At 53.4% G+C, this 20731-nt stretch overlaps 11 protein-coding genes across 11 annotated transcripts; 6 read left to right on the top strand and 5 right to left on the bottom strand.

Moving 5' to 3' along the window:
- Positions 1-73: 73 nt before the first annotated feature.
- On the bottom strand, positions 74-1569 carry N7458_009893 (cardiolipin synthase; the record flags this gene model as incomplete). The annotated part of the gene is made up of 5 exons (XM_056913275.1): positions 74-203; positions 520-784; positions 859-1175; positions 1238-1330; positions 1382-1569. The coding sequence occupies 5 exons, from the start codon at positions 1567-1569 to the stop codon at positions 74-76; spliced, it is 993 nt and encodes a 330-aa protein (XP_056762124.1).
- Positions 1570-2482: 913 nt separating this feature from the next.
- Positions 2483-3544, top strand: N7458_009892 (uncharacterized protein; the record flags this gene model as incomplete). Its single annotated transcript, XM_056913274.1, has 1 exon — positions 2483-3544. One exon carries the CDS (start codon positions 2483-2485, stop codon positions 3542-3544), a length of 1062 nt encoding a protein of 353 aa, XP_056762123.1.
- Positions 3545-3656: 112 nt separating this feature from the next.
- Positions 3657-4235, top strand: N7458_009891 (uncharacterized protein; the record flags this gene model as incomplete). The annotated part of the gene is made up of 1 exon (XM_056913273.1): positions 3657-4235. The coding sequence occupies one exon, from the start codon at positions 3657-3659 to the stop codon at positions 4233-4235; it is 579 nt and encodes a 192-aa protein (XP_056762122.1).
- A 376-nt stretch (positions 4236-4611) lies between these two features.
- Positions 4612-6831, bottom strand: N7458_009890 (protein kinase COQ8; the record flags this gene model as incomplete). The annotated part of the gene is made up of 1 exon (XM_056913272.1): positions 4612-6831. One exon carries the CDS (start codon positions 6829-6831, stop codon positions 4612-4614), a length of 2220 nt encoding a protein of 739 aa, XP_056762121.1.
- Positions 6832-7273: 442 nt separating this feature from the next.
- Positions 7274-8299, top strand: N7458_009889 (urease accessory protein UreF; the record flags this gene model as incomplete). Its single annotated transcript, XM_056913271.1, has 1 exon — positions 7274-8299. One exon carries the CDS (start codon positions 7274-7276, stop codon positions 8297-8299), a length of 1026 nt encoding a protein of 341 aa, XP_056762120.1.
- A 680-nt stretch (positions 8300-8979) lies between these two features.
- N7458_009888 (E3 ubiquitin-protein ligase BRE1) lies at positions 8980-11452 on the bottom strand (the record flags this gene model as incomplete). The annotated part of the gene is made up of 5 exons (XM_056913270.1): positions 8980-9153; positions 9209-10279; positions 10358-11020; positions 11084-11227; positions 11321-11452. 5 exons carry the CDS (start codon positions 11450-11452, stop codon positions 8980-8982), a joined length of 2184 nt encoding a protein of 727 aa, XP_056762119.1.
- A 400-nt stretch (positions 11453-11852) lies between these two features.
- On the top strand, positions 11853-13670 carry N7458_009887 (transcription factor TFIIIB subunit BDP1; the record flags this gene model as incomplete). Its single annotated transcript, XM_056913269.1, has 2 exons — positions 11853-11880; positions 11947-13670. 2 exons carry the CDS (start codon positions 11853-11855, stop codon positions 13668-13670), a joined length of 1752 nt encoding a protein of 583 aa, XP_056762118.1.
- Positions 13671-13948: 278 nt separating this feature from the next.
- Positions 13949-14954, bottom strand: N7458_009886 (DUF1183 domain protein; the record flags this gene model as incomplete). The annotated part of the gene is made up of 2 exons (XM_056913268.1): positions 13949-14253; positions 14336-14954. The coding sequence occupies 2 exons, from the start codon at positions 14952-14954 to the stop codon at positions 13949-13951; spliced, it is 924 nt and encodes a 307-aa protein (XP_056762117.1).
- Positions 14955-15318: 364 nt separating this feature from the next.
- Positions 15319-16902, top strand: mmm1 (ERMES complex subunit MMM1; the record flags this gene model as incomplete). The annotated part of the gene is made up of 3 exons (XM_056913267.1): positions 15319-15334; positions 15394-15424; positions 15492-16902. The coding sequence occupies 3 exons, from the start codon at positions 15319-15321 to the stop codon at positions 16900-16902; spliced, it is 1458 nt and encodes a 485-aa protein (XP_056762116.1).
- A 270-nt stretch (positions 16903-17172) lies between these two features.
- Positions 17173-17883, bottom strand: N7458_009884 (acireductone dioxygenase (Ni2+-requiring); the record flags this gene model as incomplete). The annotated part of the gene is made up of 3 exons (XM_056913266.1): positions 17173-17307; positions 17385-17756; positions 17854-17883. The coding sequence occupies 3 exons, from the start codon at positions 17881-17883 to the stop codon at positions 17173-17175; spliced, it is 537 nt and encodes a 178-aa protein (XP_056762115.1).
- Positions 17884-18162: 279 nt separating this feature from the next.
- N7458_009883 (tRNA modification protein MTO1) lies at positions 18163-20294 on the top strand (the record flags this gene model as incomplete). Its single annotated transcript, XM_056913265.1, has 2 exons — positions 18163-18266; positions 18335-20294. The coding sequence occupies 2 exons, from the start codon at positions 18163-18165 to the stop codon at positions 20292-20294; spliced, it is 2064 nt and encodes a 687-aa protein (XP_056762114.1).
- Positions 20295-20731: the final 437 nt, after the last annotated feature.

Here is a 20731-nt window from a genome sequence, read left to right as displayed (position 1 = left end):
AAGCCAAAGCGCCTGAATGCAGAGGTTGTAGTGTACACGGCTGACACGATGCGAGGGAAATCAGCTGATCAACTTAATGCTTACGCTTCGATTCCGCCTGAGCGATACGCTTCTGAATCTCCTCTTTGGTCAAGATTTTGACTGCGTTATTAGAGAAGACGTAGCTCATGCCGGACCAGATGGTGGTGGCCGCGACCAAATACCTACAAAACTCGGGTCAGTGAGATGATAACATCAAAAAGAAAAGAAAAAGAACATGGAAAAACAAAAAAAAAAACATACAACAGCCAGGATTCGCATGTGGTCACCCACCATACTACTAACTGGCCGGCGTGTGGCTTAAGTACGGCTGAGCGGACGGGAAGCCCTGTTCTCCACACCCTATGGTCGTATGTACCAACTCCGACCAGCAAGTGGGTTATACCGCGACCACAGACACCATTCATCTTCAAACAAATACAAAACCGAGGGCAACGACGGGGACAACGAAGAATAAGCATGAACAGGGGCATAACGTACTGAAATCCAGTCATGGCCTCACTCAAATGCCAAGCACTAATGATTGCCTCAGGCACCACAGGCAGGCCGATCGCCGTCCCGACCAGAACCAATTGCAAGGCAGTGTTGATCTTGGAGATCTCGGTGGGCTTGACCTCGGCAGAGGGAAGGGAGAAATCCCAGTAGCGAGCCATCGTCTTTGGAGGTGGGAGTGAGATCCAACGATAGTAAATAGCCGAGATGGCTAGGCCAACATCGCGACCGAGGATGATAACGGCCAGCCACACTGCAAACACGTCAGAACGCTTTGCAGAGATAGAATCAAGGGACAGTAAGCCTCATGCGCCATCCATCACCTACCCGGAAGAGAGCCATTCACCGCCAGACAAGCCACTCCGATCGTCATGAGCAGCTTGTCAGCCATCGGATCAATGATGGTTCCCACGACCGTCTGTAGATTGTATTTTCGAGCAATCCAGCCATCGACTAGATCGGTGATACCCGCATAAGCGAAGAGCGACAGGGCGGCTGCGTGGTAGTCATGGACAAGCAGATACCCTACCACAGGTGCCGCAACCAGCCGCGAGAAGGTGAGGATATTAGGGATGGTGTAGATGTTCTCATGGCTCTTGGCCATTGGAATTTTTGAAAGAATTCGCTGTGTGGTAGATTTTGGCCTTGACTCTGGTTAGACAGTGTCGCGTGATCATCACGACGGAGGGGGTCCTAGACAACATACTCTTCGGAGACCTGGTTTTTGGGGTCTTCAGGGGTTTGTGATGTCGACCATCTCTTTGGCATAAAAGTCAAGAAGCTCCGAGGTTTTGAAATCCTGCGATGCAACGTCAGACCGTATTCAGTTGGAAGAATCAAGGCAACTCACCCCAACCGCAGATGGCCCTGAGTAGGTGACAAAGTCAATACAGACATGCATCGAGACCGGAGTGCAGGTCCATGATGATAGAGCTGGCCATGTGGCTGGAATGAGAGACGTGCAGTATTGCGCAACAAGCAGAGGCTGTGGCCAGCCCGGGAAGCGGGCAGCAAGCGTGTTACACCTGCAGAAAGCATGGTAGTATGAGGAAACAAAGGAGAAGATGAACTCCAAAGGACTAATGAGTGCAAGCCCTGCTACGTGAAGGATTGAAGCAGAAACGAATGGCACGGCCGAGCTTGACGACGATGGATGACCTAGCTTGACTTTCTCCGACCAGTCGACAAGGTACCCGGTAAAGGCGAACTTCTACGAGCTCAATGCAGCAGGTATTAACGAAACAGCGTGCAAATAGCGAAATCAGCCAATTTGAATCACGACTGCAATCAACATCCAGCACAATATAGTACAGATGGCGAAGGGCTATAAGCATATGTTAGTATTAGTTGATATGCACACCAGTCCCGTGTGATCTGCAGCTCAATTGAATATACGCACAGCTTCCACCCCAACAAGTCAATTTCCAGGGGAATTCATGCAATAGACACAGTGCCCCAGAAAGGTTTGGAGCAAGTTGGCGGAGCCTCGGCGGATTTCAACGGTGGGTTCGGATCATCTGTTAACCCGGCCCGACCCCGGCCCTAGTCTACAAGGAACTTTAGTGTCGATCGATCCACTTCTACTTCAAGATAATCATCCATTCAACTCTCTTCAATCAAAGACATTCTTTCAGATCTGAGGAATATCCCAGCACGAAGCCTGTTATGGAGCTCTTAAATACCACGCTAGGTCATTATGGCCATCCACCCTCACCCACTCACCTGACGGGACCATACACATGACATCCCGCCTGATAACTAACATCATCTCGATGTCTCGGCAAAGCTATAGTTAGTCATGTCCCGTGTGTACGATTTACTCTTCAGATGCTGAACATCTATACAGTTGTTAAAGCTGAAGCTCAATCTATCTTCAAAGGCATGGAGAGCAAACACCCATATTTACTAAGGGACTGCGGTGTTGTCGTCCCTTAATCGTTGCCTGTCCACAATGGGGGTTCCACGCCCGGCCAAAAATGGCCTGCCCAAGTCAAATCAACCGTCTCAACTTCCTCAGCGACCTGGATTATCTCAACCTGAACCGTCTGATCCTTTACCACCAAATCCCATCAACAAGCAGAAAAAGCTCACACCGCTCGATCCCAACATGTCCAACCCTCGTCTTCTGGTCAATCGGCCCTGCATCTATGAGCGCCGACTACCTGGTGATGCATATATCACCGCGCACGTATCGCGGCTTCAGCATGGCTTTTTCGCCAGTGAAGCTGTCTCGGATAAAGACGCAGATCATGTTGATTTCCTTGCAATCAGCTTCGTCTTCCATGCTCCGCACACACTCGAGCACCGATTCAAGTCTGCTATCATCAAAGCCACTATCAGGGGCAACCATAAGATCTCCTCATCTCCGCAGTATCCTCACGGCTTTCCTCCTGGCAACCCGCGCTTTCTCATGCACGCACCACATCTGATCTACGGCCATGTTTCTCCAGAGACTATGGAGTGGACCTTCAGCCTGGCTGGATCCTTGGGAGTCTCAGAGACACCCGTCAGCGCCAGCGTGATTCCCTCTGGTAGTACCAGCGCCCGATACCGACGGTACGAGATGATGCGCATCCAGGGTTCAGCACGCACACTCAAAAGCCCCTGCGGTCCTCATTACGACGTCGAGGCCGGTGAGATCGTCTGGTCACTAGAGGAGAACAACTTGCAATGCTCTGGTCTCCCGCGCGAGTTCACTTTCGTCATGCTTATCCAAAAGCCCACCGCCAATAGTCAGCTCATGCTGACTATAGAGGTTGAGCCAGTCATCCAGGCTCTACTGGGCAGGTATCCAAGCTGGCTCCTCGCGTTCAGTCAGTATCAGCCACTGCCACGCCGCGGGGTCGACTTCAACAGTGAGATCGGCCAGCGCTTTGAGCCTGTGGACGAAACGCGTGGTTTCAATTTTGCCGCCCTGGAGAGCTCGTTTGACGATTACATTGCGATGCCGGGGCGCAAGTACACTCGCCAGGTAAGAAATACTGTTTCAAATGACGTGAAGCTAAGAAAGTGATGAAGGTTATACATGTAGAAAGAGAGGCTGATATAAGGACATACAGATCGAGTTGCCAGTCGAGGATCCCCTCCCGCCAGATAACAACTACAATCAGGGTGGTAACTATAACATGGGCGGACCCTACAACGCGACCTACCCTCTCTACAGTACCCTGAACCCGCTGCAGCAGCTACATTTCAATGGCATGGTCCTCCAAAACACCATGCTACAGGCGCAGCTGAACCATCTCTCCTCCGCACCGGCCCAGGCCCAGTCCGGGCGCACCGTGCAAGCCTCAAACACCCTCAATGTCCAGCACAACCTGGACAACGCGACAATCTCCCTCCTTGGTGGTATGTGTGTATCGCCCCCTCCGGCGACCAGTCGCGTTGTCACGGAGGGCAACGAGGAGGCCTGTACGGGTGAGGCGACGGCCCTCAGCCGCGGAGAAGATGCGCGGTTCAAAAGTTACGAGAACATCCGGGCATCTATGCTGCGCACCGTTCACCCGGAGATCCGCTCAGAGAAGTTCAAGGCGGCTTCGGCTGCGGAGCGGATGCAGCGGAGGGTGCGGTTCGAGAGGAGTAGTTCGCGGCAGCAGGTGATGCGGTTGAAGAACGAGCCTCTCTCGTCGGGGTTGATTTCGTGGCTGGCCGAGCAGCGTAGTGTTGAGGAAGAAAGAGATGTGGATGTGGATGCTGAGGAGTAGGTGATGTTAGGAATGATGTTTGAAAATGCATGATCTGGAGTCGGGGGCGCTTATTGTTTGTTGGGATTTATTCTATCTTGTCTCGGCGGTGTTTCTTTCGTCTGATCTTCGGAAATACCCATGTATTGTTCATCCGGAGCCCCAAAATGATAAAGACCATTCTCTCATGGAAAGGCTACTGCCTATACTGACTCAGTCCCAAGACTGACACATTCTCGACTCGGTGTAGTACGCCAACAGCTAACCATCGTATAAAAATCAGATCAGAGAAAGAGGGGTGAAGTCCCATGCTTTTGAGTAGTGTCACACGTCATATGATACAAAATCCGTTTTCTATAATACATAGCCAAAAATACAAGCCATCTTTTATACATCTCTATTTGTGGTCCTCCAAATCCAGCCCCTTCGCCTCAGCCTTACGAACAGCCTCAGCAAAAAGCTCCTTACAAGGCACCCGGCTGCCCAGCCGAGCACACAGCAAGAAAGCACCACTCAGCTTGCGGTGCAGCGAGTACGTCTCCTCAGGCGGGGGCGCCAACCGCTCACGAATCATCAGCGGGATCAAAGCGCGCACGCGGTCCGTAATAGTCTGGTTCCGGAAGTCATATATATCCGGCGAGGAAAGCATGAAGGGCTCTGCAATGGTGACGATAGACGAGACGTGTGCGTCGGCCATGGCTTGGGACTCCATGCCGGTGAGGTAGCCCAGTTCGACGGAGAGGTCGTGGCAGGCGGTGCGGTCATTGTGAGACGCGGCTACCAGTGTGCGCACGTACTTGGTTATGAACTCCTCGGGGTACTCGCGCGAGGCGCCAAAGTCGAGAAGCTCGAGGCGGTTTGTGCGCGCGTTGTACAGGAAGTTAGTCCAGTTGGGGTCGGTCTGCATGTAGCGGAACTCGGTAATCTCGCGAAGACACAGACGCATGATCTGTGTACCGATCCAGTCGCGCTGTTCTTGGGTGAAATCTTGGATTTTAGTGACGGCCACGCCTTCTAGCATTTCCATTGTGAGAACTTGTTTGCCGGAGGCTTCGGGCATGACTTCGGGGACGACGAAGACCTGGTCATCGCGTAGGAGCTCGCGGAAGCGGGCGCCGCACTCAGCCTCACGGAGATAGTCACATTCCCAGGCGAGTTCGGTACGGGCGTTCGCAATTGTCTTGTCGAGGTAGAGGCCGCGGGGGAGGAGGCGGGAGGCAGTCAGAAGAATGGAGAGATTGTTCAAGTCAGAGTCGATGGAGTCGGCAACACCCGGATACTGGACCTTAACGGCCACTGGCTTGCCGGTGCTCTTGAGCACGGCAGCGTGGACTTGGCCGATGGACGCGGCAGCCATGGGGACCTCGTCGAACGAAGTAAACAGGTCCCGCCAGTTGGGGCCTAGGTTATCGGCCAAAACTTTATCACGTTGTGAGGCGGGCATGTAATCAGCGCGGTCTTGAACACGCTGCAGGACTACCTGAATTGGCTCGGGCAGCATATTGGAATCTTGGATGCTCAACATTTGGCCCAGCTTAAGTGCAGCACCACGCATCTTTGACAGCTTAGCTACTAGGCGTTCCATATTGCCCGCGCTGAACATGATTGAGCCGCTCTCTTGGCCGCCAGTGGCCCGTCGCATAGTCTCGGTGACGGCACCAAATGCCATTGAGGTTGCCAGCCCACCATACTGCCATAATCGACCCAATCGAGAAGATGGCACCCGGGACTCCATCATCTGGTATGGTGCCGGCTTCTCTCCCATCACAACCTTAGCGGCAGGTGACGTTACATCATCTGCAACACTGGCCGCCCATTCCTCCACTTCCTTCACCTCTAACTTGACCGCAGTCTCTGTCTGGACATCAGATGCCTTTGTCGCCTCGGCGAGCTGATGTCGCACAAACTGATCTCTGTCCGCCGGTGGCCACTGTCTCTGGGCCGCAGGTGGGGGCGCCGGCTTCCCTGACATCATGCGTGATACTCTCGGGCTGTGGAAGAGGCCCTGCATCATCTCCTCCGACAATTCCTGTTTCTCGGCACCTGCCGCCGCATTGAATGTATCGGCATTCAAGCCATCCTGTCCGATTACTTGAGTATCTCCGGCAGCTTTAGGCAGCTTCACTCGGGGCAAGGCGGACAAGTCCGGTGCGATCTCATGAGAAGGTCGGTAGTTTACCTCCTGCTGTGGGCTAATATTCAGGTTGTCCGGCGTCTCATCGCCAATGTATTGCGCCGCGGAGCCCGGCACCTGGAACTCGGCCTGGCGCTGCAGTATCCGGGCATTTTCTGGGGTGGGAGAGGTTGCACTCGCAGTGGTCTGGGAGCTAGAGGGTCTATCGGCCGATGGCTCGGCGGCCTGCGTCGTCGGCGACCGGGAGGGCGCGCTCGGGGTCGGTGGAGGTGGCGAGGGCTCGTCGTTGAAGCGACGCGCCAACGCGGCAGCGGCTTGTGCGGTCAGGATCAACCCCTCGGTCTGATCCTTAATGCCCTTGGTCAAGGATGAGGTTCGTGTGTAGACATCGAGCTGATGCTGGCGAATGGCCAGATGCTTGGCCGCAATCGATTTGGAGACATTGAGGAACTGGATCACATCCAGCACCCTCCGACCAGACATTGTCTTGAGTCACGAGCCACAAGTCAGACACGACGTAGGGTGGATTTTCTGGAGGCTCTCCTATCGCATCGGGCAAAATAGGGCGGTGTCAGATATCGGAGGGTATGTAGTTTTTCGATCGAGTAAATGATAATGGCGATCCAATCAAGCGGGAGCGGACTGTGGCTGGCAGGGGTCGGGTCGGCATGTGTAAGGGCAATGATTAATGGATTGGCTGGAACGAGGGCTGATAGAGAATCCGCCGGGCGCGCTCGGCCGTCTCCGACTCTCCACTTTGATTCTGCCGATCGGCTCTCTATCGACTGCTTAAACCCGCCTTATCAGCACTTCCCTCGATCTTCTTGCCTTCTGCGATCTTTCTGTACTTCCTCTCCTCTGCTCCAGAGCTGCAACCCGTTTCCCCGGATTTTCTACCCCAGACGTGACACCACTACAATTCACAATGCTGCTCGATACTCCTCAATCGCAACACCTGCAATCCGAAATCGAACAGCTCGAGGCCCGCCTACATGACCTGCGGGCCCAGCTGGACGCTTCTCAATACCCGAGTCCTCCTGCGTCCCACCCAGACCAGAAGACACCATGGACCATGTCTTCCGGTGAGCAATTCTGGTTTTTCAGAATCAGCAAGACGTTCTATACTAACCCCTCCCCGCCAGATATCTATAAGCACGATAACATTCTGAATAAATTCCACTCGAGCTCCGTCCGCTCCTCCTCCCTCCATGCCCTCCTCCTTCTCTCCGACTCGGCCCTCCCATTGGGCTCCTTCGCATACTCCAGCGGGCTGGAGTCTTACCTCGCACACAACAAGCCTCTCCGCGCCAACCCCATAACCTCCTTCCACCGCTTCCTCAAACTCTCCATCGCCTCCATCGCCAGCACATCTCTCCCTTACGTCCTCGCAGGCTACCGCGAACCCGACACCCTCGAAACCCTCGACAACGACCTCGATGCCTCAACACCCTGCATTGTCGCCCAACGCGCCAGCGTCGCGCAAGGCCGCGCGCTCATTGGTGTCTGGGAGCGCGCATTCCGCATGAGTTTCGCCGTCCCTGCCGCAACCGATACCGGCGCCGAGGTAGCCGTCACCGCCATCGATGACTTTTCCGACGCGCTCAAGTCCTACAACGACGAAGATAATGAATATGATCTCGGCCCCAAGGGTCACTTCGCTCCGCTGTGGGGAGTCGTCTGTCGAGCCATGGGCTTGGACCTGCACCAAGCGGCGTATATTTTCGTCCTGAACCACGCCAAGGCGGTTCTAAGTGCTGCGGTGCGGGCCTCGGTGATGGGCCCGTACCAGGCGCAGAATATCTTGGCGAGTCAGACGCTGCAGGATACTATTATGAAGCGCATTCAGCGCGAGTGGGATACGGAGGTTGAGCAGGCGGGGCAGGTGGTTCCTGCGTTGGACCTTTGGGTCGGTCGACACGAGCTGCTTTATAGCCGCATTTTCAACTCATGATTGCATAGACCAGCATATATATACCTAGCGTGCTTTTGGGGGGGGGGGGTTGGGTGTTACGGATGTACATTATTTGGATTAGCGAATATGCATATGATTGATGAACATGACATCTGCGAGCAACAAAGTAAACACGTGATGCTGTTAGATTGAGTGATACGATAAGATGATCTTGCGGAGATATCGTCGCCATGAATTCGACAATGTTGGAACATAGCAGCATGATACTTTGCATTTGCAATCATAATATCCCATTTCCTCCGCCTAGACGTAGTATTCCTACATGACACAGAGATCTAATCACAAGCCGAGGGAGAAAACAAGAACTTAGTGCGCCTCGAGGGAAATGGGGTATCCAAAGAGAGCACAGCCCGTTCACTTAGCGCCCCAGCGCCACAGGAGAAGAAACAAGAAATAGAAGGAAGAGATCCACCAAATGCACAGAAACACGAGTACTCTGGGGTTGGATACCAAAGCACGAAACTCATCAAACGCCGTCTCCAGCCTTGTCCTGCTAAAAGCCAGCCACCAAACACCGCATCATGGACCTGTCAGAAAAGGACCACTAAAAGGAGGATATAGTGGAAGAGGGGGGCAACGAAACCAAAGGGAAGAGAGGTAAAGGGCCAAAAAAGTTGGTATAATACAAGAAGAGAATTTTCAGAGGAAGCGAGGGAAGATCATAGGGTAATGTGCATGTGGTCGTTGCTTCCGAAGGAACGGTTGCAGTTGGGACATTTGCGGGACCGAGAGGTGAGGCGCTCCTCCACGCAGTCCTTGCAGAAGACGTGACCGCATGTCTTGATCACCGTGTTCTTGAAGTTGCGGCGGCAAACCGTGCACAGTGCAAGTGTCTAAAAGAGTGTTAGTGGAGCTGGCAAAGATTGATATAGCGAGGTGCAAACTTACCCGCAGCATCTCATACTCGGAGGAGTTGTTACCAAGACTCTTGTTCTTCCAGTTGTCCAGACTCTTCTTCGTGTCTGACAGGGATTGCTTCAGGCCTGCGATCTCGGTTTCTGCTTGCCGCAAAGCAGTCGACGTGTTGCTCAGGGTCGTGTCCTTGGAGGCTGAGAGAGCTTTCAACTCTGAGATATGATTCCTCAGGCCTTCTGCTGCAATGTTGCTCTCAGTCAACTGTTGCTGGGTCACCCGGTGCTTTTCCAATGCGGAATTCAGCGCTTCCTTCGTTTCATTGACTTGTTTGTCCAGATTAGACAACAAGGATCTTGTCGCAGCCTCGGATTCCTTCAACTGCGAGACAATATCGGAAGTCTTCGAGTTCTGCATTCGAAGTGTGCGAACCTCCACATCCCGTGCCTCCTTGCTCTTCATGGCAGCAAAGTACTTCTGATCGGCCTTGGACTTCTCCGCCGTCAGCCGGGCCACTTTCTCTTCCAAAGCCCCAAAGTCTGTCACTTTCTGTGAAGCAAGGGTTGAGAACTTCTTGTATGCTGTTTGCATAGAGGCCAACTCGGTGTTCAGCATGGAATATTGGCGTTCCAGGCTGGTGTACTTGGAACGAAGTTCTTCAAGCGGTATATCATCCACGTTCTCGGCCGTCTTGGATCCCTCAATTTGCAGCCGCAATCTCTCAATCTCGGACTCCAAAGCGGTGATGCGGGCTTCGCGGGCATCCGCCAGCTCCTGCAACTTGGTACCTGCCGTTTTCTCTTGGTCCTGAGCGTTCTTGCGTATTTGCTGATCGGCGAAAAGTTCATCACGAGTGTTCCGTATCCGTGCCAAGTCGGTCTCGGCTCTCATCAGTGCCGCCTCCTTCTCCGCAATCGTAGCCCTTGATTCCTCCTCCAGTTGCAATTTGTATGCATTCCTTTCAGAGCGATACTTCTCGGCTTCCTCGCGCAGCTGGACATTTGTCGCCTCCAGATGGTTAATGCGCTTGACCACATCGTCATACTGGGATCGAAGTTGTTTGAAGAGATCGGTATGAGCATAATCATCGTCTGTAAGTTTCGAGGACTGCAAGAATTATCAAAGTCAGTCGGTGATGTTCAAGGCAACACTCAATAGACAACAGGAGTAATTGGGATGACATACCTTGATCTTGATCTCAGTAATTTGTCCGAGCAATTTCGCGTTCTCCACCTCCAACTTCTGCAACTGTTCTTTTTGCCTCTCTGATACCGCATTGAGCTTATTGTTGGTTTCCTCTAACTCAGCACTTCGCTCCCCTACAGGCGTTCCACCATTGGCCGGGGATGATTCTTCACGTTTGGACTGTGCACTCTCGGAGCTTGGGCGCTGTCCACCCATCATGTACTGCTTTTCCAATTTGGCAACAGTCATGCTGCGTGCTCGATCGAGCTTCTTTTCCGCCACCATATACCGAAGTGAGGCGGCTTCCAGACTTTCTTCAAGTTGTAGCTTTTCGGCAACGGTCTGTTCCAGTCTCGCGATCGTCACTTTCTCCTCTGCGAGCTTCTTTGCTAATTGATCTTGTAGCTGAGTGACGTCAGGTGACAAACTGGCCATTCTCGAGTGGAAGTAAGAGATGATTTCGCGAATATCGTCAGTTCTCGACTTCAGATGGCTCTCAAATTCTTCCACATCTTCGAATTGGAGTGAGCTCTTGAAGACGGGCTCTATGGGCCTTGTCAGTCTTGCATCTCCCAGCGGCCCATACTTTGTGGAAGGGTAAAAGAACTGACCTTTGATCGCCTCCTGTGAGGCCCCGAGAATCGTTTTCACCTCATCGATCAACTTGAAATACAGTCAGCCTCAGAGGCTTGGAGGAGAATGTTAAAGTTTGATGTGGGGGCTCACCTGACGAAACCAAGCATCGATAGCGCGAAGGTGATTGTCATGGTGCGCAGCAGCCTTGGACATCCGTTCCAGGCGCGACTCTAACCCAGCTTTCTCCCGCTTGTACTCTTGCATCTGGCGAAGAATCGCGTCTTTTTGGAATCGCTATCGTGAAAGCGCAGTCAGTACCACATCCCTGGAACGCGGCTCTTCTCCAAATCTCTGCAAAGGAATCTATCGCCAAGTTCAGCTGCTTACCTCTAAGTCATCTTTCCATGGCATATCCGTATCTGGATGAGGTTTGTTCCCACCGTTGACGGTGGTCGCCTGCTTCTTCAAAGGCGGGGCGGACTCATTGTTCTCGGCAGCAGGCCTCTTCCGGTCCTCCATTTTAATGAATCCGGACTCTGAAGATAGAACGGGGGGTTCGAGGGCCGGCATCAGTGGCTAGACTGGCATGAAAGAGGGGGGTCTCGATCACCACCAAACCGTCAGTCCAGTCAGCCACAGACTCTTGACACTGCGACCGAGTGCCAATTCTGTCGACAGAGATACGAAAGCGAGGACCAGATTGTAATATTGGCAGGAAGGTGAAACCGAGGACAGACGATCACCGGGTGGGTGTGGAGTAGCGGTGGTTAGGACTGAAGGAGTTGAAGACAGGAGGATTTTCAACGAGGTTTAGGGTGCCGCTAGCGCCTCTCACGTGATCATGAATCCACTTCCCCGGCGCGCGACAACTTTTCCTGGTCCTGACTCAACCCCTCCGTCCCCTCAGGAATGGACAGCCATGAAGTCCTTCTCGAGTTCGGCCGTTAGTGAGTGATATCAAAGCACAATTTGACGCCTTCCATGTTTCTTCTTCTGACTTTTTTGCGCTCTAGATAAATCGGGCAAGAAATTTGCCCCGAAAGCGCCGCCCCGCCGCGGCGCGCCTGGCCCTGCTGCGCCCGCGAGAAGGCCAAGCGCAGCTCAGCAGCCCTCGGCGCAAGCTGCACAAGGTCAACAGCAGGAGAGGGAGGTCACAGAATCCGTTCCTCCGCCATCTGCATCATCTGCCGAGCCGGAACAGCCCGCAATCACCGAGTCAGCTCCGGCTGTAGTTGCAGAATCTCCCCCAGCAGCTCCAATCACCTCAAAATCAGCTACTCCCATCTCAATCCCTCGCCCAAATCGCAAACCATCTGTATCTAAGCCCGCTCTCGTTGCGCCAGCTGTACCCGTGACCCCGTCTACCAAGATACCCGATACTCCCACCTCTCCCCGAACTTTACCCGCCGAAACGAATGTGTTGCCTTCAATCGAGAATGATGTTCCCCAGTCAGCATTGGTCGAGGATTCGATCGAAGCAACTGAGGTAACCGAAGCACCAGCTCCCGCAGCGGATACCCGTGCTCCAGACGAAGCTGTCTCACCTCGCCAATCCGTGTCGGAGCCTCAACCTACACCTTCCGCTCCCGTCGTCGGCCGGTCTTTGAAATGGGCCAAGAAAACATCTGAATTCACCAACCGCGGCAGAGGGCCAGTACACGCCGTTGCTCCGCTAGTCTCCTCTACAGCGTCGAGTGAGACCCCGGGAGGATCGCTCGTACCCGTAACTCCCGACGCGAACCAATCCTCGGCGAAAGGGAAGAAACGGAAAGCGTCCAGGGCATCGGATACTGGCCGTGAATCTGAAAAGCCGAAGCGTCGTCCAAGGAAGCGCGAGCCGACCCCAGAGGGCGCGGAGATGGTGGAAATATTACCCAACGTGGTCAAGATGTCGGAGCTTTGCAAAGACCTGAAGACTGGAAAGAAGTCTAAGCGAGAGACCGAATTGCGGAGATTGGAATTGGAGGAACAAGAACGCAAGCAAAAGGCACACGAGGAAGGCTCGAATGTGGGAACGCCAAAGAAAGCAAACGATCCCGATGCCAACAAAACAGATCGTCTCGAGGAGCCTAAATTACAGTCTGGTCCAGTCATGCGGATTGTTAACGGCGAAATTGTGTTGGATAATGCCTCGCTGGAGGTGGATCGTCATGCTGATGCCGCACGAGCTGCAGGTGAACTCGAAGACGTGGTGGAAAACCAGCTTACTCGGAAGGTCAACCAGGCCACATACGGCAAACGTACCAAAAATGAAACGTGGGATGAAGAGATGACTGACCTCTTCTACCGCGGCTTGCGCATGTTCGGCACGGATTTCATGGTTATCAGCAAGTTGTTTCCGGGACGGTCTCGCCGCCAGATCAAGCTGAAATTCAATAATGAAGAGCGCAAGGATCCCCAGCGGATTAAAGATACACTTCTTGGGCCGCGCGAGACTATTGATATTGCGACCTACTCGGAGTTGACCAACCAGGTCTACGATGATCCCAAGATCATCCAGCAAGAACTGGACGAAGAAAAGAAACGCATAGAGGAGCAACACGAGAAGGAGAAGCAGCTACAGGAGGAAATTATGCGCAATCCCACCGGCGCCGGCGCCGATGAGAACGCTGCTCCCAACGGCGATAAGAGCAATGGCGCTTCCGTCAAGAGCAAACGAAAGAAGAGCGTGAAGAATTCAGCTGGTGGTGGTACAGAGGAAGTTCTCGGTTCTATCGACGACATCCCCATGGCTTGAGTCAGGGTTCCATTTTCAAAGCGGGTGTTTTGCGGGTTTCCGGACTTGGGATGAATACAATGGGGGGTCTACAGCGTTCTTTTTCCCACGATATACACAGGGTTGACCCACGGTCAGGGTCACGGCGTTTCCTAATTGCTACAGAGTCATCGAATTGATTCGCTTCCGTTTAATTTCCAACGTGCGAACATCAGTAGACCTAACAGATTTAGCAGAGCATGTTGTTACCCATAGCCTGTTTCTTGTGCAGAGGTATATATTTTGCGAACCCTGACCGACTACCTGCGTCTTGTCGATCCAAATCCAGTGCTGGTTGACGTGGTTGAAAATGAAGGCGACGAACGCGTCCGCGAACTGCCCTCTCCGGCATCATAGTTATTCTGTCGACCAAAGAACGATCCTCCCTGTTGGGAGGAGGCACGGTTGTTGTTCGCGGCACGCCGTCCCATCTCATATCCCGCTGCAGCGCCACCCATTGCTCCCGTCCAGAAACCCGGTCTCCAGCCTTGCGTAGCGGGTCGGCTTCCAAATCCAAAGCTAGAGCTATCATCGGCGCAGGTGCTGCTATAGGGAGGAGGAGGCCCTGGATAATAGCCATCACCCCGGCCACCTCCACCCCCGCCACCCCCTCCTCCCCCATCCCCATCTTCGTCCAGAAGGTCTACCTCTCTGGTTACCCCGAAGACGAAGGCACTCAGCAAGGAATCGGCCAACAATGAATAGGAAGATAGCAGCGAAGAACCCAAAGAAGAGGATATCTCCAATAGTCTCCACAACTCTCTTCCAGCCACGTCCCGACGTTTTCTTCGCATTGCCAAGCAAAGAAGACCAGTCGTAGTCATCGCTGGCCTTTCCAAACCTCCTCTCTCCCTGTTCCGTCAGGAGCATACGGTATTCGACTCCACAGCTGCCTTTGAGCACCCACTTGTCCTCGGAGCTTCGATATCCTTCACAAATGACGTCTGTTGCTCCAAGCTTGAACTCGGGCGGCAGTGAGGCTGTACATGTCCACTGTACATCTTCGGCATCGTAATCGTAGCCGTCATTTGTGCAGCGCATTGTATCAATCTGGTAGAGATCGCATACCTTCTTGGAGGGGCCGACACAGCTCAGTTGGGGAATGGGAGACACACGACGAGAGGTTGTTTGGCGGTTGGCTCGTAGCGTCAAGGTTTGAACGTTTGATAGGAGAATGGCATCTTTGCCTGGTGGTTTTTGGGTTCTGTCGCATACTGCTGGCGAGGCCAGGAGCAGTGTCGGCAGTACTAGCGATATCCAGTGCATCGTAGTGTAGTTCCAGCCAAACTCGCCGATTGGAGCTCCGTGGGAATAGAGGACGCTTGAGATGAGCGGCAGAAATTAGTCAAAATCAATCAATGAAAAGGCCAGTTTTGCGTCCAAAAACCAGGCTGCAAGCTTGAGTCATCGATGGATGGACCTCATCGACTCCATAACCAACTTGGCAGAAGTGGCGTGCCAGTCGCGACGTCCAGCGTGTCCTAAAAGCTGGCTCCGATCTGGCCGATAAACTGATAAGAGATAAGCTGATAAGCCAGCCAAGGAAGATCCACCGAGGCCCAACCTCCGTCCGACTTTAACCTTTAGTGGGGATGCTTCACGAACAGGGGCTCGCTGACTGCTGCCGACAATGGCGCTCCAACAACGTGCGTGTCCTTATGCAATACCATTCAATTATCTAGTCTCCTGCTGACAACCCTTCCAGATGAGCCCGTCATAGTGGCGCCTCAGTCCTCGTAAGTCCATCTGAATCCGTGGAGTGTGAATCTAGATCGTTGACCCAACTGCCCCTCTGGCCTGCAGATTATCTTTCACGCAGGGCTTTCTTCTCGGCCAACTCTCCGTTGTCCTACTAATCGGCGCCTTCATCAAATTCTTCATCTTCGGCGAGGCTCCGCCGCCCCCATCGCGCGGCCTCTCTAACCGCACAACCCACCGCCGCTACAGCTCCGTCTACAGCCCCTCGCAGGATGGCCACAAATCTCTACGAGAAAAGCCGTCCACATCCAATGTCCTTCGCCCTGTGCCAGCCTCCTCTACAAATACACGCTCTATACTTCGCAAAACCTATTACAGCGCCATCCCTACGAATCCCTCCTCCAAACATGGCCGGCATCGCATGCACCACTCCTCCCACCAGCCTGAATCGCTGGACTGGTTCAATGTGTTGATTGCGCAAACAATTGCACAGTATCGACAGACGGCATACTTGCTGAAGGATTCACCAACTTCCTCAATTCTGAACTCCCTTACTGCGGCTATGAACAACCCCGAAAAGAAGCCGTCTTTTATTGAGAAAATCAATGTCACGGATATCTCGCTCGGCGAGGAGTTTCCAATCTTTAGCAATTGCCGGATTATAACGGTCGATGATCCTAACTCAGATGGTGGAAGGTTGCAGGCGCTGTTGGACGTGGACCTGAGCGATGACAACCTCTCCATCGCTGTAGAGACTCAATTGGTTCTGAATTACCCCAAACCTCGTTCAGCCATTCTACCCGTCGCACTGTCTGTCTCAGTTGTGCGGTTCTCGGGGACATTATGCATCTCGCTGATCCCAGCATCGACGGACCCCCTTCACACGCCTGCTACATCACCCACGCCACCTGCAGACGCATACGCAGGTCCCAACAGCCCCTCGGGGGCTTCAGATGCCAACGCTACGCAAGACCAGGCTCCACCCAAGAGCAGTCCAAAGAGCAATGTGGCGTTTTCGTTCCTCCCTGATTATCGACTCGATCTGTCTGTGCGGTCTCTCATTGGGTCTCGCAGCAGACTGCAGGATGTACCCAAGGTGGCGCAACTCGTCGAGGCCCGAGTACATGCCTGGTTCGAAGAGCGTGTCGTCGAGCCCCGCGTGCAGGTCGTTGGACTCCCTGACCTGTGGCCACGCATGGGCCGGACGGGCGTGCGGACCGGAGACGACTCCGACGCAGGGTCTACTGCGCCGCCACGAAGTGCTGGCTCAACAGAAGCTGGAGGGCCCATTCGTTTCTCTGATGAGCATTCCCGTGAGGAAGAGGGATTGCGGTTCCGTGGGGGGTTGGATGCGCGGCTAGGACTTGGTGCGGGCTCGCGCAGCAGCAGTTTCAACGTGGATATGGGCGGCTGGCGGAGTTCGAGTATGACCCGGCAGGATAGTACCGGTGCTGCGAGTGACCAGCTTGAGATGCCCGGTGCCATGCCTGGTGGGGCACCTGCGGCCCGAGGCTGATGCCACCGCCTTGTATAACGATCTGTCTAGCCTTTACAACTTCTGCATTGTAGCCTTGAATGTTCCGTCAGTCCCCGATGTATACTACGAACACATGAATCATTTAAATCGGAAGCGAAATTTCTTGAATTCCCTTTTTATATATGTGCAGAAAATGCTCAATTAGTGGATTGAACAGTAGATCGAATCGAAGATCCCGTCCTTGTTCATATCAAAGGCCATCAATCAATGCGGTCATTAAACGTTGCGAAACCCAAGAACCAGACAGGTCTAGTTCACAGCAGCACTGCGCTTCAAGGTGGCCTCCACGTAGTTCTTGCGGTGAGGGTTGAGATCAACCTCGGCGCCACGGTTGAGGGGCGTCCACTTGGGCTCATCCTGGAAGAGGCGCATAGCCTTGATGTACTTTGAAACAAAGAATGTTAGCCAAACAAGAATTCAAAGGGAATCAGTACGAAGACAAGTCATGCACAACGACATACGTTCTGCTCATTGGTCGTGAAGCGGTGGTAAATGCCCGCCGGCAGGATAATCAAATCATCCTTAGCCAGCTCGATGCGGATCCACTCATCCTCTTCGCCTCGCACGTCAAAGTAACCCTCGCCGTCCAGGATATAGCGAATCTCCTCGTCCTCGTGCAGGTGCTCCGCGAAGAACATCTTCACCTTGTCCTCGTAGACGTCACCCATGCTCTGCGGGGACACGCAGATCGTGTCGCGGTTCTTGTAGCCGCGCTCCTTGGCGATGGCGTCAACGCCCTCAACACTCGGGCAGTTGTGGTAAAGGACACCAAGCGATGCGAGCTTGTCTTCGGAGACGGCGCGGCCGGAGTCGTGCGGCTCGCGCTGGTCGCCCTGGTTGTCGCATGTATGCATTAGCATCGAGATGTCGAGTTGCGTCATTGGATGCCCCTCAATAGCCTCAGGGTAGGGCGGGTAACGGGACACTCACCGGCGTGTTGTCATACCAATAGGCCTTCATCTTGAAATGTCCTGTAACAGTTCTAATCGGATATTTGTGGAAGGAGAAGAAATGCGGATGAGGATGTTTTTATAAATCCATGAGGATGAGATTCTTGCTGACCTAAGATCGGCTGCACGCCGACCCCGGACCGTATTACGGCCGTAATTTCGTAGCCAATTGCGTGAGCGAATTATGCATCTCCTATCAGTCACGTGGCACTGCGATATTTTTGTCTTATCGCATCGCGAACAGCGCCAGTCCCTTGTCGACAAGCCTCGTTCTTCGATGCACTCCACCATGATACTCAGGGCACGGTCATTGCCCGTGGTGCGTCGGCATATTGGGTCACTCCGTCAGGTCAGCAAGTTCCGTGGTCTGGCAACGGTTTCAAACGGCACGGAGTTCGTGATGTACCCTTATTCCATACTCTTTGACTAGCGCTAATTAATCCTTTTTGAACCGAAAACAGGGCCTATGATGTCGTCGTAATCGGAGGTGGCCATGCCGGATCAGAAGCATGTGCTGCTGCTGCCCGATCCGGGGCTCGCACCGCGTTGGTGACGCCCTCGCTATCGAACATCGGCGTTTGTTCGTGCAATCCCAGTTTAGGTGGAATTGGCAAGGGAACTATGATTCGGGAAATTGATGCGATGGATGGCGTTGCTGGGCGCATTATTGATAAGGCGGGAATTATGTTTCGAGTCCTGAATCGCTCAAAGGGGCCAGCTGTGTGGGGACCGCGTGCGCAGATCGATCGCGATCTGTACAGGAAGTATATGACGGAAGAGTTGGTCAGTACTCAGGGTCTCAATATTGTGGAGGGCAAGGTCGCCGATATTGTGGTCTCGAAGCAAGGCGTGGAGAACACTGCCGGTGCCCAGGGCAAGATTGTTGGTGTACGCTTGGAGTCCGGAGAGATTATTCCTACTGGCCGGGTGGTTATCACGACAGGGACGTTCTTGGGAGGTGAGATTCACATCGGACTGGAAAGCTATCCTTCGGGGCGAATGGGAGAGGCGCCAACTTATGGACTTAGCAAGTCCCTCCGTGAAGCTGGCTTCCAGTTGGGCCGGTTGAAGACCGGAACACCGCCGCGGTTGGACATGAAGTCAATCGACTTCTCGGGTCTGGAGATTCAGCATGGTGATTCGCCACCCATGCCCTTCTCCTACCTCAATTCTACTGTTGAGGTTGGTGACGAAGGCCAGCTCAATTGCTGGTTGACGCACACCAATGAGGCATCTCACGAGATCATCCGGGCCAACTTGGAGAATTCTATACATATTCGAGAAACCGTCCGTGGACCACGATACTGCCCATCCTTGGAGTCTAAAATTATACGCTTCACGGACAAGAAGCAGCATCAGATATGGCTCGAGCCTGAAGGCTTCGCGCCTAATGAGGTGGTCTATCCAAACGGCATTTCTATGACTGTCCCCGCGGATGCGCAGTACGCCATGTTGCGGACTGTCCGTGGTCTGGAGAATGTCAAAATGCTCCAACCAGGCTACGGAGTGGAGTACGATTATATTGACCCTCGCAACCTGCGGCCGACGCTGGAGACCAAGTTGATCAGTGGTCTTTACCTGGCTGGCCAGATCAACGGCACCACGGGCTACGAAGAGGCAGCTGGTCAGGGCATCATCGCTGGTATTAATGCTGGTCTGGCCTCGCAGAACCGGTTACCGATGACGCTCACGCGCTCGGACGGATTCATCGGCATCATGATTGACGATCTTATCACCAAGGGAGTGTCAGAGCCGTACCGGATGTTCACGACGCGGAGCGAATACCGCATTTCTACTCGCTCTGACAACGCTGATCTACGTCTTACTCGTATGGCTCGTGAAGCCGGTGTCGTTGGCAACAAGCGCTGGCAACATTTCAGTGACACCGAGGGCCAGATTCAGGAACTCCAGGCCCTACTGGAAAACACGAGGCTCTCTTCGACCGCCTGGTCTCGCAAGGGCTTCAAGGTTCGTGCGGACACCTCAATTCGCTCGGCGCTCGACATCCTTTGTCTCGACGGAGCTGACATTGACTCTCTCATCCCACACATCGATGCTGCTCATGGTACTGCATACAACTCGGCATCATTCGCACCCGAGATCCGCACCCGCGTCGCTATCGAGGGCCGCTACGCCCCGTACCTCAAGCGACAGGAGAAGATGGCCCAGCGGTTCCAGCAAGATGAGAACTTGCTCCTCCCTGCAGACCTGGACTACAGCAAGATCTTCGGCATTAGCAATGAGGAGAAGCAAGCACTCGAACGAGTGCGTCCTTCAAGTGTTGGCATGGCCAGACGTATTGAAGGTGTCACTCCTGCCGGTGCCCTTCGCCTGCTGATGCATGTACGAAGGGGCAGCGGGTTCACTAAGGAGATTCCTGAGGATCCTGCTGTTGCGGAGGTTTTGGGGTCGTCGCCATAGACAAGTGTACGTGGTACTCATATTTTATTATTCAAGCATAGCGGAGCAACTTCATGGCGCTGGGATCGAACTTGTACAATATGGATTTGGTTAAGCTGGCTGCTACAGGGGGTTTTTTTTTCTTACATGTACTTTACCTTGATTGACTCTTCTCCAATATATACGCCATGGATTGATGGAAGAGGAAGGAAATCTACTTCCAAGGGCGGTACAATAATATTCTCTCCGCGCATTTCGGTGAATGCAGAGCTGTTTCCAGGGACACATGGAGCTTTCATAAGTCATGACCTACCTATAATTGGGACAGTCAGATACTCAAGGTGCTCAATGCCACCTCGATACCATGTGTATCCATAATGCCAGGGTCATTGCCAAGGACGTCAACAAGAAGAGAGCAGTCCTGAAGTCTACCAACTTCGAGCTGATGGACATACCCC

The sequence above is a fragment of the Penicillium daleae genome (genome assembly GCF_028827525.1).
Source record: "Penicillium daleae strain IBT 16125 chromosome Unknown utg000008l_segment0_segment0, whole genome shotgun sequence".
Lineage (NCBI taxonomy): Eukaryota > Fungi > Ascomycota > Eurotiomycetes > Eurotiales > Aspergillaceae > Penicillium > Penicillium daleae.
The sequence above is the reverse complement of the archived record's forward strand: the minus strand, read 5'-3'. Positions and strand labels throughout refer to the sequence as shown.